Raw genomic sequence first — 17,559 nt, forward strand, 5'->3', positions numbered from 1 at the left:
AGGGTGTCTTACTTGCCACAAGTGAGATCAGGTAAGAATGAATCCTGGTCATCTCATGTGAAAATAGCCCCTCACCATCTCTACAGAAAGTAGAGTCCATGTGTGGACGGCCTGCAGACCCAGTGGTGGTTACTGCCATCAGAGTGCCTTCACGCGGCGCGGAGAACGCTCTGTAATCTGGCCCCCGCCCACCGCGTCTGCCTCTTCTCCCATTGCTAACCCCTTCACACTCCACATTCACAAGACAGGAAACTTCGCAGCTCCAAACATGCTTGCTTTCTCAGGATCTCTGCCTTCACCCTTGCGATTCCCTCTGATGGAAAGACCTTCCTTATTGTCCACTGGTCGAACGTACCATTACCCCCTCCTTCGTGTGTCATTCCACGAAGCCCTCCACCTCTACTTTTAGACCTTGAGGTTCCCTTTCTTTAGTAGAATAGCAGTGAGTTTCAGTGGTGCAGTTTCCTTGATCTCCCAAGCTCACTGGTCTTGGGCTGTCATTTAAGTTGGCTTTGGGTTCGCCTTTGGGTTTTGATTTTTGGTGGGTCTTTCTTTGGTGGTTCCTTCCCACCAGCTGGTTAAATGAGGGTCACTCTGTCCACCACCTCCTGTATTTTGTTGTGCTGGTGAGGGCAGGTTGTGTTGAAGCTGGTTCTTCCGTGTGTATAGAAGTTCCCTTTCTATGTGCTGTCTGTCTCTCCCCCACAACATTGACCAACTCCTTAAGCTTGAGTATCACCTTGGTGACACTTCCTTAGCCCCTTCAACAAGCCTGCACATCGTAGGTGCTCAGGAAATGGTTCTTAATAAATGAATGAAGAGGAGAGACTGGCGAACGCCATCATCTGGTGCTTAGAGGCTCCTTTCATCTTTAAGAATATTGAACTGAAAGAAAGGCTTGTTTCCTTTTGTTTGGTTTTTAATAATTTGTGCTTTCAGAGTTTAAATTCCATTGTATATTAAAGTAAATTACCTTTCAACATTTTGCACCAGAATCTCCATCCCCAGTGCTGTAGACCCCTGGAGCAGGCATAACTCAATAAACAAAGCAGCTTTTTGAATCAATAAGTCATTAGTGAAACCAATGAGTGAAAACACAATGTGCATTTTCACTTGTTTAACGCTTACAGTTTTTGTAACCTCTGGTGACAAGGCTTAATGGCCAGAGCGCAGAGTAAGAGGCTGGGCCTTATGTGAGCCCCTGCTGGGTGGAATGTCTTCCAGGAAGTCCACTCCCCGGGGCCAGGGTCCTGCAGGAGCTCCAGGAGCAGGACCCGTGAGATGCGAGAAGTCCAGGGCAGCCCACGTGTGAACGGAACAGGGGTCCAGAGTCAGACGGACTTGAAACAGAATCCAGCCCTGCTACTTGCAGGCTGTGTAACATGGGGAACTTGCTTAACCTCCCTGAGCCCCAGGTTCGCATCTGTGAAATGGGAAGAAGAAGAAGAAATCATTATCCCTGAGCCCCAGGTTCGCATCTGTGAAATGGGAAGAAGAAGAAGAAATCATTATGGCATTAATATAATAATCTATACAGTTATTTGGAGGAATAAATGATGGCATAAGATCACATATGTAAGCTTTCTGGTACTTTCCGTAAACTATAAAGATTAGCTTCAGACTCCCCACCCATCCAAATGGATGGCTTAGACCTCCCACCTACCCCCTTAGTTGCTTCCACTGAAACTCTCCCCTGTCATGAGTGAAAAAAAATGAGGCATCCAGTGTATCAACGTCCAGCAGTGTCTGGTACGTGGCAGATGCTCAGTGAACCATTTTGAATTAATTAGTTGATGAATTCATAGATACGGGGTGGTGTGCTGCCCAGTCCTGGAACTGTTCGTTCATCCTGGGACCCATTCCTTGCCTTCTCCTGCTCACCGGGAACTGACCCCCACAGGTTGCCTTTCTCAGTCTCTCGGCAGCTGGCTTCTGGCTGGTTTTGGTCAGAGACGGGCGCGGGTGGGAGATCGGGAGGCGGGAGAAAAGAAGAAGAGGGGGTATTTCCCCTGCTCTGTCCCAATCACAGGCTCCTTTTCTCCAGCTTCCGCCAAAGAAGCCCCGTGCAGCAGCTCCACTTCCCCAGCCACCGTATTCTGGCACCTGCTCCCTCTGCCCCTCCACCCCCGGGAGGCTGTGTCTAAGGAGACACGGTGTTTATCTCTGAATGGCTGCCCCCTCTTCTACGTGGCTACTCAGCCCCACCATCACCCAGGGAACCACTTCTCTGTCGTTAACTCCTCCTGCCGTGGACACCTGAAGTGGTTACCAATATTCACTTAGATCCCTCTTTGGAAGCCAGAGCGTCTGGACCCAGCCTTAAGAGGACCCCGCCCTTCCGAGCTCCACCGCCCACTGGCCATGGCCAGTCAGTCCCTGTGAGCCTCGGTTTCCTCATCTGTAACAAGGACGAACAGCACCCATTCTGCTTCTCTCCCAGGACCACTGTGAGAGTCCAGTGAGGCAGTCCATTCATACATTCACCGAGGACCTCTGTGCGCCTGCCACGTGCAGAGGTGCAGAGGATAGAAAAGGGAGCAGAACAGCCAGCGTCCCTGTTCTCAGGGGGCTCCAGCTCGTAGTAGTAAATGTGCTTATGAACTGCAGAGTGCTCTATAAGTCTAACAGAATAAGCTGACCTGGCCTTGACCTCCAGGGACCCTTGGGGATGCTCAGAGCTCTCTATTCCACTTGCTGGGAACCCCAGCCCTGCCCTACCTTAAGGTGCACTGGCCAGCGACAGGCACAGTAACCTGGACAGCTGAGCCCCTCCTCCCAACCACATCCAACTCGGGCGTCCTGATGGCTTGTGTCTATTTATGTATCGGAGCTCACTTTAATTAATCGTAAAAAATTAGGCTGATTCTTCTGCTGTACTAGTTTTTTTTTAATGGTGGTTATTTGGTTTATTTGAAGTCAGCGTGCCATCGACCGGAGCCTGCAAATCTTGTTTATGCCTAGATTGTGTTTGGAATGGTATTCTCCGTAACACGATTTTTAGTTATTGATGACCTCTTTTATAATGATTTAGCCAGCTCCGCTTGAATGATAGTATTGATAACAATATGTGGCCGACAATCTATTTGCGGCAATACTCCAAGAGGCGAGAGAAAAGCAATTTGTGCCCATGTGGAAAATAGGTAAATTTGCCGTTTTTAAGCAAGCATGAAAATGGAGCTTATTAATCCTGACCCAACGCCTCTCGCTCCCCCTGTGCTTTCATGTAGTATCTCTTGCACTGTCCTGTGGAGAAGGTATTCCCATCCCCACTGTAATCACTAAGACTCACCCAGGTAGGCAACAACGAAGCCAGAATCCAGGGGCGGGTAGAAAAAAGAGAAGATGCAGGTCCTTTTTAAGGCACCGTGATCTCCCTGGGCCTCAGCTTCCTTGTCTGTCAATGGAGGTAGTAACTAGGGGCCTGCGGGGATGGGGGCGGGGGATTAAGTGAGAAGGCTGTGCGGCTGTCACGTGGCTCTGGGTGCACAGTAACTAACCAATGGCGGCTCTAACAGAGGGCAGGGCTGTTCTCTCTCTCTCTCTCTGCAGACGACCATTCCCGGGTGAGGCTGCTGGTGCTGGATGGGGACCCGCACTCCGACTACATCAACGCCAACTACATCGATGTGAGGGTCTTCCGGGGGCCGGGCCGCTGGGGTCTCGGGTTGGCTGTGGCAGGCTCAAAAATCTGTGGCTGTTCCTCTGACTCTCCCCCAGAAGGGGGCCTTCCCAGAACAGGGCCAGAGCCACTGGCTTCTCCCTGATTAGTGTAACTAGTGTGGCCCAAGTTATTTGTCCATCTTGCGTGGCCTGCTCCTTCTAGCTGGCTGGAGCAGCCTGCTCTGCGGGGCCCAGACAACTGCCAGTCATGTTCATTCACCTGTTGATTCATTCACGTATGTGTCTGTTTATCTAGTCATTCATTCATTTGAAGGTATAGCCGTTTAGACAACAAGACTTGAAAAGGGCTTCCTGTGTAGTCGGTGCTTTGGGAACCATAAAGCTAAAAATGCCATGGCCCTACCCTCTGAAACCTCAGCAGGAAGATAAGCTGTGCCCAGCAACAATCGTAGGACAAACTAGAAAGTGGTAAGAGTTATAAGTGCAAATAAAATGCTGCAGGGGTTCAGAGATGGGAGAAAAACATTGCCTCTTCCATCAACAATGTAAAATGTGATGTGAACCAAAGCCTCAAGCACAGGTAGAATTGAAAACCAAAGGGAGAGGGTGGGCCTCTGGTTAGAGGGGACAGCACAGCCAAGATGTAGCATCTGGAAGCAGCGATAGGCAGCGGCTCAGTCTGAGGGGGACAGAGACTACGTAATGGGAATGGTGGAAAATGAGGTTGGAGCTAGATCACAGGTAGTCTGTGACCAGACTTAGGAAGTCAGACTTTATCCTGTAAGCAAGAAAAAGCTATCAAAAGGCTTGAGCAAGAAGGTGACCAGTTCAGAGCTGAGCTTTGGGATGACTCATCTATCACCAGGGGTGAGAGAGAGATCAGCAGGAGGGGAGTCTGGGATGAGGATGCTGGAATATAGACCTAGAAGGGACTCAAGTCCAATACGGGAGTCAGATTCGAAAGGAAACCCTCACAGAGCAGGGCCTATGGAAGCCTAAAAGAAAATCAAAGGCTTGAGGTCAGGGAAGCCCTCCTGGAGGAGGTGACACAGTGCTGCCTTAGGCAGCAAGAGTGAGCAGGCAAGAAGGGGTGATAGCAACCTAAGAAGTATCACCTCTTGTGTATCAGCATGACCTTAACTAGTACCACAACCTCACAAAGTAAGTGCTGTTACTACCCATTTCTAGGTGAGGAAGCTGAGGCTTTCTAAGTCATGTAACTTATACAAAATCACACTGCTAGGAGGTAAGGGAGTAGGGAGCAGGAGTCTGGACCAGGGGTGCCTCCCCCAGCAAGCTCTATGGGCTTTAATAATAACAGCAAAGCAATAGCAAGAGCCAGTAACTCTGAGTCCCTCTTGAGCCCTATGACAGGTAGTTTTAAATGAGTCCATCTCTAGAGACGTCTCAACAACCCTCCCAGGTTTTCAGGCCATCATCCCCATTTTCCAGATGGAGAAGCTGAGGTTACAAAGCTTGTCTCAGGCAAGGCAGCTGGTCAGCGGCAGAACCAGGCAAGGAACCAGATCCAAATGGCTCTCTGGACTGGAGTCCCTCCTGCATGTGCTGACCCAGACTGAGTGGGTTTATTCCATTTCCTCTTGACCTTGTCTGCAGTGGAATGGATGTGGTAGCCTTGGGGGCCATGGCCCACATGGGGGCTGCTGGCCTGAGTTGCAATATCTAGCATTTGTCATCTGAGTCGTAACCTCTAGCAAAAATCATTTTTCTAGATAGACACTCAGTCCAAAATTGAGTGAGCATCTGACTGCAGTCAGAGCCCAAATGTGCTTTGGTATGTTATGGGCAACAAATGAAATGGCTGTGATTGCAAGTGAATCTCTGTAACGTCAATACTAGTAACACCTCCCATTTCTACCCGGTCTTACCATTGTACTGCATTCTGCAAGCCAATTGTTAAAGCAGCCAGAGGTCAAGGTAAAGAGCCTTGCTCCAGCTCACACAGCTAGATTCAGTTCCCTGCCCACCACAACCTGCTCCCTCTCTCTGTAAGTAGCAGATTGTGCAGACCAGCCAGACAGCCTCTGCAAGGTGCTATCTTAGTATGTGATGCTGGGCTCTGTGCTGGGTCTCCATGGTTAAAGTCAAGGGCTCACAAGACCAAAGTGATGAATTGAGTCCTTGTAAGGCCTCTCGAATCCAGGCAGTTCTGCTTACTAGCTTGATGATCTTGGGTAAATTATTGACTTGTTCTGATATTTGTAAAATGGGATGGTAACGCCACCCCACAGGAATGTGATGCCTGATGTAAAGTGTCTGTCTGTCAAGGTCCCTCTGGGAAACAGGGTTCATTCAGATGGATTAACCCAGCAGAGATGAATAAGGGTGGAACAGGACTGAGGGAAACCAGCAGGGTATGGTGCAGTGTCCCCAGGGCAAGCAACAGCGGGGTGCTCCAGGCCTAGAGAGGGGAGAGAGTAGCTGTAAGGACAGGGCCCCCTGACAGGAGCTGTAGCATTTGATAGAGAGTCAAGGCCAGCCCATAGGGACCGGGTAGGGAGAGCAACTAAAAGGACATACACTCCAAGCTCCTCATGGCCCCTGAGTTCCTCTCTGCTCTTCAGTGACCAAACCCAACTCTAAGCAGAAGGCATAGAAGCCAATGGTGTGGTCCATGCAGGTCAACCCCCCACGACACAGAGCAGAGCATGCAAGGGCAGAAAGGGGACATGGAAGGACAGAGAAGGCACCAAGTGCAAGCACCTCCCAGCAGTGCTACCAACACGGGCCAGACGGTGGGAGAATCCCATTAATTGTCAACCTACTATGGGTATTCCTGGCCAGAAAATCTAGATAGCTACCTAGTAGTCCTCACCCCTTTGTCCTGGTCTCCACCCCAGCCGAAGTTTTCCCAGCTCTCCAAAGACCTTACTGCCCTCACTAGAATCATTTATCTACAGCTAGATCTCGACGATCCATTAAAACAACTCCATTTGGATAATGAGCTGAATGTGGCCAGCTCACTCTGTGCCTCCAGAGGCCACGGCTCTGCCACCGCCTGAACCATCCACTGGCGGGTTTGCGCACCCGAGAATGTATCTGGCCACTTGAATTTGTTATAAACGACCAGTCTGGAAATAAATATCGGATCTGGGTCCCCCGTAAGTAACAGATGCATGCGTGCAGAGTGAGACAAATGCGCTTTGGATGCACACCTCCGTCCCATTGCTCGCAGACAGACGCAGGCAGGCCCGGTGCTGGTTGGCAGTCCAGCTGCGTGCCGTACACAGGTGGGGCTTAAATGAACTGAGTTCTTTTAAGGTTAGAAAGTTTTCTGCACCAGCTTGTGAGCAAATCCCTGGAGGAGCCCCAATTGAGAAGTTCATTTCCTATTATCAACACTGCAGAGGAGTCTTGCTCGTGGTTAGAATGCGTTGTCTCTGGGGACTGCATGGGTTCTGGGAGGCCAGACAGCATCTCTCACTCAGACTCAGCGTGGAAACAGGCACAGAGCATGCATGAATGCATGCAAATAAGAGCGTTACGCTCTTTGGATCTAAGTGCTCTGGAAAAAAAATAACCAGAGAAAGCAGAAACAGGCTGATAGGCTGGTCATGGAAGGATTCTCTGGGGAGCTGACTAACACCCAGTCAGTCCCCTAAACTACTAAACCACTCAGTTATGTGGGGACAGCCTGTGCAGGCACCAGGAATGGCCACTGCTAAGGCCTCTAGATGGAAATGGGATTGTTTCTGAAGACCAGCAAGACAGCCAGAGAGCCACGGGGAGGGTGGTAAGAAAACAGAGACAAGTGCTGAAGGGACGAAATGGGAATGACAGCGATGCCGAGATGCTGAAGCTCAGCTCACGGGGCCAGCCGAACTGCCACCACCTCAGAGAATACACCTCTGGCCACCTGGGCTGAGTCAGTGCCCATGGAAACTCCATAGAACCCCACGCCTTCCCTGGCTCCAGTGGTTGATGCCTGTTAGCTTCTCAGAAGCAGAGCCCACATCCATCGGGTCTGCTCTGGCATTTCCAGGGCCTGGGACATAGGAGTAGGTGTGCACTAATACCTGTTCACTGAATGTTGAATGACTGAGAGAACAAGTGAATGGGCAGACTAGTGAACCCAAACCATCTGACCCCACAATTGAAATGTGAATTTCTTGCTCAGAATTCAGTCCCATTGACTTTCAAGCACTTAGAATCTTCCAAATCAGTTTCCTCCAGGGGGTGTTTGTCTTCCAACCCGTGCCTTAGGGAGTGACCCAACCTCACCTCAAAGACATATTCATGCACGTATGCCACCAACCAGCCTTTGCTGGAAATTACACCTGGATCTGGGTGGCCTGTCCCTTGGCCCGGAGGGAGAAGAGCACAAAAAAACGTAGTGCAGCACGTATGGCAAATGCACTAGTACAAAGCCCTGCAGGACCACTCAGGAGACGGGAGGTCTCGTTTGAAGTGCAGTGCGGGGAGCTGGGACACAAGGCACAGGAGGCCGGGAAGGGGGACAGAGAGGGACAACTGGAAGTGAGGCTGGGGACGAGGGTGGAGGCAGATTATCAGTCCCGAGCTAAGGCATTCGGGCATCACTCTGCAGGCAGTGGGGAGCCTTTGCAGCTTTTAGGCGGGGAAGCCATGGAATCGGGTGTGCTTTGGGAAGTTCGCTCTGGCCGGAAGCAGATGGGCTTTGGGACAGGACTGGAGGCAGGGAGGCCAGTAAGGGGCTGGTGCCATGGCCCGAGACAGGGAGGACAAGGACTGTGGGAAGTGATAATGGGGTGACAAAAGAGAGGACTTGAGAAACCACATCCTTCCCCGCCCTCAGGTACTATGTTCTGTTCCCAAACCTACTCAAGAAAACTCCTACCATTTTGATGATCTTGGGTAAATTATTGACTTGTTCTAGAATCTAGAGTCAAATTCTTCCTGTGAGCCTGGGAAACCCTCTCCGTCTTGACTTGGAGGGACAGATAGCTCTTCGTACCTCCCACCTGCCTTTCTACTTCTCATGCCTCCAAGAAAGGCTCAGTTACTGCAGTAATAGAGCAGGAGAACAGAGGGGAGGGAAGGGCCGCCACCGTCTCAGGACCTTCCAAGTGGCCAGCACAGACTTTTAGTAGTGACAGGCACTCGGTACATGTTTGCCAGATACACAGTAAGTAAAATAACAACAATAACAAAGACATATGTTACATCATAGAATAGGGCCTGGCATGTGGGAAGTGTTGTATATGAAGTCATTTAATGCTAACAGCAACATTATAATGTAAACACTGTTATCCCCATTTAACAGCAAAAAATCAACTGAGACACAAGGAAGTTAAGTAACTTGCCACAGACCACACGGCCTGTAAGGGACACAGCCAGGATTCGAACCCAGGCAGCTAGGTCCCAAGTCTGGGCACATAACTGTCATGCTATGCTGTCTCTCTAGCTGGCCTGTCAATAGCTTGTTGATGGGCCATTGCTCTGAGTTTCACACCATACTGGGCTTTATGTAAAACTTTGTTAAAACTTAAGAGGCAGTGGTTGTCCTCAAGAAGCTGACAACCTCACTAGGAAGATAGAACCATGCAAAGAGTTTAGGCAATGCTATTGATTTCTAGTGCTTAGTCCAACAGTTTTTGGTCATGACATTGGCCTTGGGTCGGCATTGACAGTCAACCCAAGCATGACCAGTAACTGGCAGGTACCAGTAAGTGTTTACGGAACCAGTGGAAGACAGGTGGAGAAATGCAGAGCACTCAGAAACTCGGCTTTGAACCAGAAAGCAGATCCAGGACTTCAGAGCTGCTACATCTGTTTCACCATAAACCATCCAGATGGCAAGTCTGGCCCAGCTCCTGAAGGAGGGGGCCTTTGGGCAGCTCAGCCACCCCAATGGGAGAGAAGACTGATCACCAACGCTTGAGACCGAAATAGGTGTGCGCCAACCTGCAGGACCCATTCTGTCCCGAGAGGGTGAACCCTAAGGGTTAGCCATCTACATCCTCTCCAATAACAGGCTCCATAACTGGCATCTGTATTTTTTTTTACTTTATTCATTCACTCATTTATTCATTCCATGATTGCTAATTCCATTCAGTATTACATACTAAATGCAAATCTGCCCCCAAAACTTGAACTTCTACCCAATATGACACCCTTCCTCTCTGTAATAAGAAAGGGGGCCCTCCATGTATGCCATGTCCAGGCAAAAGAGAAGGTCATCTCTGGCCTCTTCCCCAACTATTAGGATTATAGGACACCAGGGTAACCCCATGCCAGAGCACAGCACGGCCTGCTCGAATGCTCTGTGATATACAGGGAAATCAGAAGCTGGCTGATCCTCGGAATCAGAAGGTGGCTTTATTGGTCTTGAGGTCACGCCTACTCGGGGTCCTCCCCAATGAATGGGACATCAGTTCCAAGATCAGTCATGCCACACAGAGAGGCATCAGAGCATCCGTCCCAAAGTTCTTTTCCTAGTTGTCACTAATGCAAGGAGTCGATGGTGCAAGTATTTTCTTCTCTCAGGTCCCCCACAGGGCCTCGTGCAGTGTTCTGCGTGTAATCATGGCTCAGGGTTGAATTTCTGGTGGTTGATGCCCCACAGAAACTCAGAAATTTCTTTTCTGCCTCTTCCTGGGTTTGTGGACATAAGTGGCGCCCACCCAATTTTTGCTCCCTGTCCACTGGCTCCCAGGCAAGCCCCTGTGGGCACCTCCCGACTATATTGATACAGTGATAGCTGACATTTAGTGATTCACTAAGCACTTTGTATGCACTATCTTATTTCATCTTTAACACTTCTCCGAGACATGTCTCATGCTATTCCCATTCTGCCTATGAGGAAGCCACCTCTTAGAAAGGATAATCATTGATATGATGCCTTTTGCAAGCTTTGCCAAGAGGCCCTTCACTGTGCTTTTCTCTGTCATCCAGGGATACCATCGGCCCCGGCACTACATTGCAACTCAAGGTAAGTGCCCTCCTTTCCCTTCCGCCAAAGGGCCCTTGCCCTTCACTGGCAGAGAGGAGGGAGCTTCTGCCAGCAAAGAAGTGGTGCAGGAGTCTGGCTGGAGTGGCTCCGGAGGTCTTGAGATTGCTCATCGGATTGTTTGGGAAGGAAGGAGGTGGCGAGTTCGGCTGCAGCGGGGAGGGGCCTGCGTGAGAGAGGAAGGAGGTGTGACGAGGAAATGCTCAGGCAGGACAGACCTAAGCAGAAGCCTCGAGCCTGTGCCACCAAAACGCGCCATCCAGCGGGGCGCGTTTTGCGCCTCATCCCCCCAGCGTGTGCACCCAGATGAGAGAAGCGGTCAGGTGTCCTAGAGAGCGTCTCGGCAGTATGTGATCAGAAGGCTGAGCAATGGCCATCCCTCTCAAGGCCTTCTGGGAGGAAATCCTATGGATGATCATACATGTGGACAGTGACATATGTAATGATACTCTTCACAGTGTTATCTATAATAAATAGGAAAAAAAGTGAAAACTCTTAAGTACCCAACAATTGATAGATTGGTTAACGTGTGGTACTTCCCTATTATGGAAAATTATGCAGCTATGAAAAATATCATGCTTGGTAATAATTTTCAAGGGCATGGGAAAACCCATATAGTAGATGTGATGCTCTTATTACAGTAAATCCATGCATATAACAGATATGCATATCTGTGTATGTATAGAAAAATGGCATTCAAATTTTTTTAAGATTTTATTTATTTATTTTTAGAGAGGGAAGGGAGGGAGAAAGAGAGAGAAACATCAATGCGCGGTTGCTGGGGGCCGTGGCCTGCAACCCAGGCATGTGCCCTGACTGGGAATCGAACCTGCGACACTTTGGTTCGAAGCCCGAGCTCAATCCACTGAGCTACACCAGCCAGGGCTGGCATTCAAATTTTTATAGTGAATACACATAGTACTCTTGTAATTTTAAAAATGATGAAGGCCCGGAATATTGAAAGAGGATTTTCTGAGGAGATTGCTTTGGATCCTCAGGTCTCATCCCCCCTCATTCCTTATCTGCTCTGTTCACCCTTCTGCCCAAGCCCCCGGCAACGGCTCACGTGTCTTGTCTCCGTGCTCTCAGCGTCTGGCCCCGGCAGCTCTCCACCCTCCTGCCCTCTCTACCCAGTTTCCTTCCTGTCTCACTAGGGTTCTGAAGCCCAGTCTGTATAAAAACTCCCCTGAGCTCTATCATTAACCCATAATACTGTCCAGATGAGGGGATGGGTCAGGGGAAAGGGGCTGGTAGAAAGGGTTCAGCAGGAGGATGAGCGAGGGAAGAGGAGAGGGGCTGGCAAGTTTGCAATGTGGCCTTTCTTACTCAAACTCTGACCTCACAAGCCTCAGGCCCCAGGCTCAGCTACTTGGGTGTCCCATCCAGGACCCCCCAGCCTCACTGTCGCTCGCCCATATGAAGCCAGGACCGAGCAGCCAGAAGGGACGGCCTCCTGGCTGCCTCCTGACGCTCGTGGTCTTTGACCCTGTCGTCTCCTTCCCTGTCGGCAGGTCCAATGCAGGAGACCGTGAAGGACTTTTGGAGGATGATCTGGCAGGAGAACTCAGCCAGCATCGTCATGGTCACCAACCTCGTGGAGGTGGGCAGGGTAAGCCCCTCCTGCGATTACCTGGATAGAGGGTGCTGGTGCTGCACACCTGAGCGTGTGTGTTCACGCGTTGTGCCGAGGGCCTCCTGTCCCGTATCTCACCCCCGCAGCCACCAGCGAGGGAGAAATCCTCACTTCTGTTTCACACTCGAGGGATGCCCTGTCCTTTCAGAGCCCCCTCCTTCCTTCCTTCCTTCCTTCCTCCACCCCCACTCTCCGTCGATGACATCATCTCATGGTTCAAGGAAACGTCAGCCATCAGACGTGAACTGCCACATCTTCACGCCACAAAGCTCGTATCTACTCGTGTCCGCAGCCATCTCATTCTTCCCCTCTGTCCTCAGGCTGAACCATACAAGTGACTGTTTCCAATGACCCAAACAGTAGAATATCGGCCGATTCCTTGGCTCAGCCCAACACGATGGAAGAAGCGACTATTGCCCTTCAAAGGCAACCCCAGAGCCTTGAACCATGGATTCTGCTCGACTTCTCTCATGTCCCCGGTCACTTGAAAAAATAATTCTCTTTCTGATTGCTGGATGTTTGCAGGCAAACATCTTGAGTACCTTCCCCCTTAAAAATATATGATAGGTGAACAAAAAAGATTCTCTTGTCCCTACTTTTCTGCCAAACTCTACAGATCGGCACACAGGCTCTGTGTCTGGTTTTCTTCTGCCCACTGCCGTCCGCATAGCTCCTCCCGCCATCCCACCCACAGTGACGCTGTCAGCATCACCGCATCCTCCATGTGGACAAATCCAGCAGCCACTTCTCTCTTCTCATTGTACTCGACCACTCAGCAGCATTCAACCCTTTGCTCCCTGACCTCTGAACCTCCTTCACCTTCTTCAGGGTTCAGACCTTGGTCTGCCGCTCTGTTCTATCTCGCGTCTCTCTTGGGTGGTCCTCAGCTCCTCCTAGGGCTTAGAAACAGGAGTGTCGTGCCCAGCTCGCTGTCGCCTACTTGGTAAACTGTGGCCTGTGGGTGGGTGGGCTGCTGGATTCATAGGCAGGGTGCGCACACACTAGAATGAAGAGGGACTCTCTACTGAGGGGCTAACGAAGGAGTGGGCAGGTAAGTTTTTGCTTTGGCGAGAACTAGATAATTCATCCAAATAGCATCCTGGCCTCCCAGATCAGGGGAAAGGGGGGTCTGGGCTGTGAGTCATAACCCAGTAAAGGGCTGTGGACATCTCATGCCCTAACAGGAGTGCAGAGCCAGGAGAGACTTGACCCTTGAGCCCACTCCATTCCCAGTTTTACAGATGAGGAGACAGACCCACAGGGGTGGAGTAACTGCCCTGAAGTCGCCCAGCTGGGACCCGCACAGGGTCTCCAACTCCCGATTCTCATCCTAGTGCCCGTGGGGCCTCCTCCCAGGGACTAAGGCCCAGGCCGTGGCCACTGTGGACGAAGCGCCATCCCAGGATTTGAGAATCCAGAGGCAAATTGCAGCCTGTCCTGTAACTCATCCCACATCAGAGACAGGTTCCCTGCATGGGTAGATCATGAGTCTAATTTGGATTTGGAAAGGGGACAGGAAACCTATCTCTGAATGGGACTCCCGCTTGGCCAAGCCCTGCACCAGACCCTATCATGTGTTCACTTTATTTCTTCTCACAATGGTCCAAAACAGTGCTCCTGGTAATTGTTCACACGCCCTGGATTTGCTTCCTTACTCCATCCCTTCCTAACTGTTGACCTTGGGCAATGTCCTTAGCCCCCCTGTGCTTCTGATTACTCATCTGTAAAATGGGGATAGCAGTATCTACTTGGTCATAGTGATAAGTGATCAAAACAATACATGCAAAGTGTTTGTAGGAGACAGCATTAAACACAGTGAGCACTCAAGAAGTGTAGCTGTCGTCTTTCATAGAAGCTGAGGCTCACAGAGGCCTCCAGCACTTTCTGGAAGCTGTACAGCTGCCGACTGTTAGAATCATGCGATTCACCCATTTGCCTCCAAAGCCTGTGGCGCCCTACCAGCGTTTCCCTAAGTGGGTTCCACGGGATGCTGGTCTGCAGGATGTGTAGTGAGAAGAGGGTTCCATGGTTAAATACGTTTGGGAAATGCTGTGCGCTCGTTGCCCCTTCTGGAGAGTCAAAAACCAAACCAAACCAGACCAAATATTAGCAGTAGCACACGAAACCCGCGGAGCAGTCCTCTAGCGAAACAGCCCGTTTAACTTTGTTTAATCCAGCATTTCCCAAACTCATTTGACCACAAAACCTTTTCTGTTTGTTTTTTGTTTTCTTGTTCTTTACCTAACACCTACTAGCACCCAGCGGAACACACTGTGGGAAATGCCACTCTAGGCCGCTCGGCGTCCCCCGGAATGGTAATGCTTTTGTTCTTTTACGGGGAAAATCGTGATCTCTCTTTCCTCCTGCGGAGTGTGACGCAGAGTCGAATGGGGGAATGGCTTGTTCGTAGCGTCCGCACCCACCGCCTGGGCAGAGAGCCGCGGCAGGGTCTTCCCTTCGAACCCAGCACCGTCCATCCTCCCCGAGCTGAGAACCTTCTCCTTCCAGCCCCCAGTGACCAGATCTTACTACCAATGTCCCTCTCCCGACCACTTCCGCTTTCACCTCCTCACTATTCCCCACCTTTTATTCTCATCTCTGCTCTGCTGGTACCAGCTGCCCCAGCCTGACACACCATTCAGCCAAAGGTAGAAAACCGGCCACATGACCTTGGACAAGCCACCAAACCCTCCAAACTTGAGTATTATTTTCATCTGTCATGTGGGGATACCACTACCCACCTATCTTGCCTAGATCTATTGTTGGATAATGGACTTGAAAATGATAAGGAGCTCTGCAGAAGAAGGTACCAACCACCATTATCCCTAATGGCTCCAGCTCCTCTGGGAGTGAGCGTGGCCCTGTGCACTTTGCTGATCCCTGGCCAGCTGAGAACCCCTTGGACGGAAACGCCACCACAGTCACCCTTGGGTTTATTTGAACGGGAAAGCCAGGTGAGGCGGCCGCTTACACTCAGCCACCTGCTCATGTGTCCTTGTCTCTGTCCTTTCACACAGGTAAAGTGTGTGCGATACTGGCCGGATGACACGGAGGTCTATGGCGACATTAAAGTCACCCTGATTGAAACAGAGCCCCTGGCGGAATACGTCATACGCACCTTCACGGTCCAGAAGGTAAGCATCCCTGTGGCTGTGGGCAGCCTGTCCACTCACCAGCTGGTCTGTCTGTTCGGGATACACAGTGAGTGAGGTTCACTCTGTGCCCATCTGTGATTGACAGATCAGCAGTCCAGTTAGATGTGGCTCCTGATCCGAAGGATCCCACCTCCAGCAAGAGGGATGAACAGAATTCAACAACTAAATGGAATAATAGCACATGGTGATTAAAGCCATGAAAGAAACATGCCACAAGTGGAGACAAGAGGTGGTCAGAGAGGGCATCCTGGAGGAGGAGGCATTTAGACAAACAACAAGGGGGAAATTTTTTCAGCATGTTCTAGGCCCGTGGGTCTCAACTTGGAGTGATTTTGTCCTGCAGGAGACCTTTGGCAATTTTTAGTCGTCAAAACAGAGGGAGGAGAGGTGCTGCTGACATCTACCTGGTAGAGGCCAGAGGTGCTGATAATCGTCCTGCCATGCACAGGACAGCCCGACCCCAAACAACAAAGAACTATCCAGTCCAAAACGTCAACAGTGTCAGGACTGAGAAACGCTGGTCTGGGCACTGAGAGGAGGAGACCAGGTAGCAGGAGCTTGAGAGCAAGAATGTGACTTGCAAATTATTATCCCCATCTTTATAATTTAATTACTATAGAACCATTGTTACTCTATCACTACTATTAGAATGACAGCTAACGTTTATTGAACACTTACGAAACCAGGTGCTTTGCATAGATTAACTCATTGAATCCTCCTAACAACCCCTTGAGGTAGACACAATTATTACTTTCATTCTATTGATGAAAAAGAATTAGGCACAGAGCATTTAAGTCAGTTTTCCAGAGTCACCCAGCTCCAAGGTGGCCGGAGAATTTACACGTGGTGAACTTCTGACTGGAAGTTCATCGTCACTTCCACTCCACCCCAATCGCCACTTTCTAAAAGCAACAGTGTTCACGGACCCAGCAGCCACAGGCCTGAGGGACGCAGAGCACTGGGGTCTTCAGTGCTTTGAGAACTGTGCCATCAGGGCTTGACAAGGGCCAGTCCTGTGTGAACAGCTGAACGCTGGACACACTGTTTGCTCCCTGCAGCGCCCCCACTGGACAGAGGACCACAGCTCCATTGATGTGGTCTTAGGTCAGTTTCCTTAGAAGCAGAGCGGGAGACAGGGGTGCAGATGCACGAGGTTTATCAAGGGACCACTCTAGAGAGAAACTGGGAAGAGAGGAAGGGAAGCAGAAGAGAGAAGGGGAAGTCTAGCCTCGGCCTGACCCACAGGGGCCTCAGAGCATCAACCACGCCATAGAGGTGGCCCCTCTCCTCAGTCAGGCACCGAGGGGTCACCTTCAGAGTGAGCTGGCTCCTGTCAGCTGAGGGTACTTCTCCAGGAAGGGGGCACCTGTGAATCACTAGCAGCCCACACTCCTGCAGCTGAGGCCTGCAGCACAGCCCCAGAGAGGACCTGGGTGGGGCACCCATCTCGTCTACCACGCGGTGACCGAGGACGCGACAGGGAACATGACAGGCCCATCTTGGCACCAGACCCTAGTCAGGGAGGCCTTAGGGGAATGGCAGGCAGCCCAGCAGGTGGAGTCCTTTCTTGGGCTGTCTTTTTGTTTTTCTTTCAAACAATCACAAGGGACGGTACTCCCCCTAGGAAGACACAGGCCTCAGGGGACTCACTCAGCATGCCCAGGCTCTGCACCGCATTCAGGCAGGAGCTCAGCAAGCACTGCCTGGGTCATTAGCTCAGAATCGGTTCCTGAGCTGGGGACCCAGAAACCAACAGGAAGCGGTGTCTGCCCTTGAAGAGAACACAGTCCATCAGGGAGACATACATAGTCACAGCGCAGGCTGGTGAGGGCGCAAACAAGGGCTTCCCGGGGCTGAGCTGATTCAGAGGATGGAGTGAACAACCCCATGTACTGCTGAAGCTGTTTTCTCTTCTCCCACTTCAGCTCGACCAGTGGTGCCTGAACTCAGGCCTTCGTTCACTCCCGCCTGGGCCCTCCTGGGCCCTGCAGCAGCCTCCTAAGGGGGCTCCCTGGCTCTAGCCTTGCCCCGTCTCAGTTTGAGTGTCCAAGAAGCAGAGCCTGAGACCAGGATTCGGATCCCCTTGATGATGTGTCAGGGAGAACTGTGAGGATGAGGGGACAGACGGGGCAGGCAGGAGAAGGATCGGAGCAAGGGTGTCAGTCTCAGCTGGGGACCAGCCTCAGGCCAGTCCCACTCTG

General features: G+C 50.9%; 1 protein-coding gene across 1 annotated transcript in view; it reads left to right on the plus strand.

The window, feature by feature from the left end:
* PTPRT (protein tyrosine phosphatase receptor type T) overlaps positions 1-17,559 on the plus strand; it is a 668,348-nt gene that overhangs the window by 620,960 nt on the left and 29,829 nt on the right. The window contains exons 19-22 of the mRNA XM_045832856.1: positions 3,523-3,626; positions 10,516-10,552; positions 12,082-12,179; positions 15,221-15,337. Coding sequence (XP_045688812.1) covers positions 3,523-3,626; positions 10,516-10,552; positions 12,082-12,179; positions 15,221-15,337 — 356 coding nt within the window. The remainder of the gene's footprint in view (positions 1-3,522; positions 3,627-10,515; positions 10,553-12,081; positions 12,180-15,220; positions 15,338-17,559) is intronic.

Source organism: Phyllostomus hastatus, unplaced genomic scaffold, assembly GCF_019186645.2.
Source record: "Phyllostomus hastatus isolate PE091 unplaced genomic scaffold, TTU_PhHast_1.1 phas_contig_17, whole genome shotgun sequence".
NCBI lineage: Eukaryota > Metazoa > Chordata > Mammalia > Chiroptera > Phyllostomidae > Phyllostomus > Phyllostomus hastatus.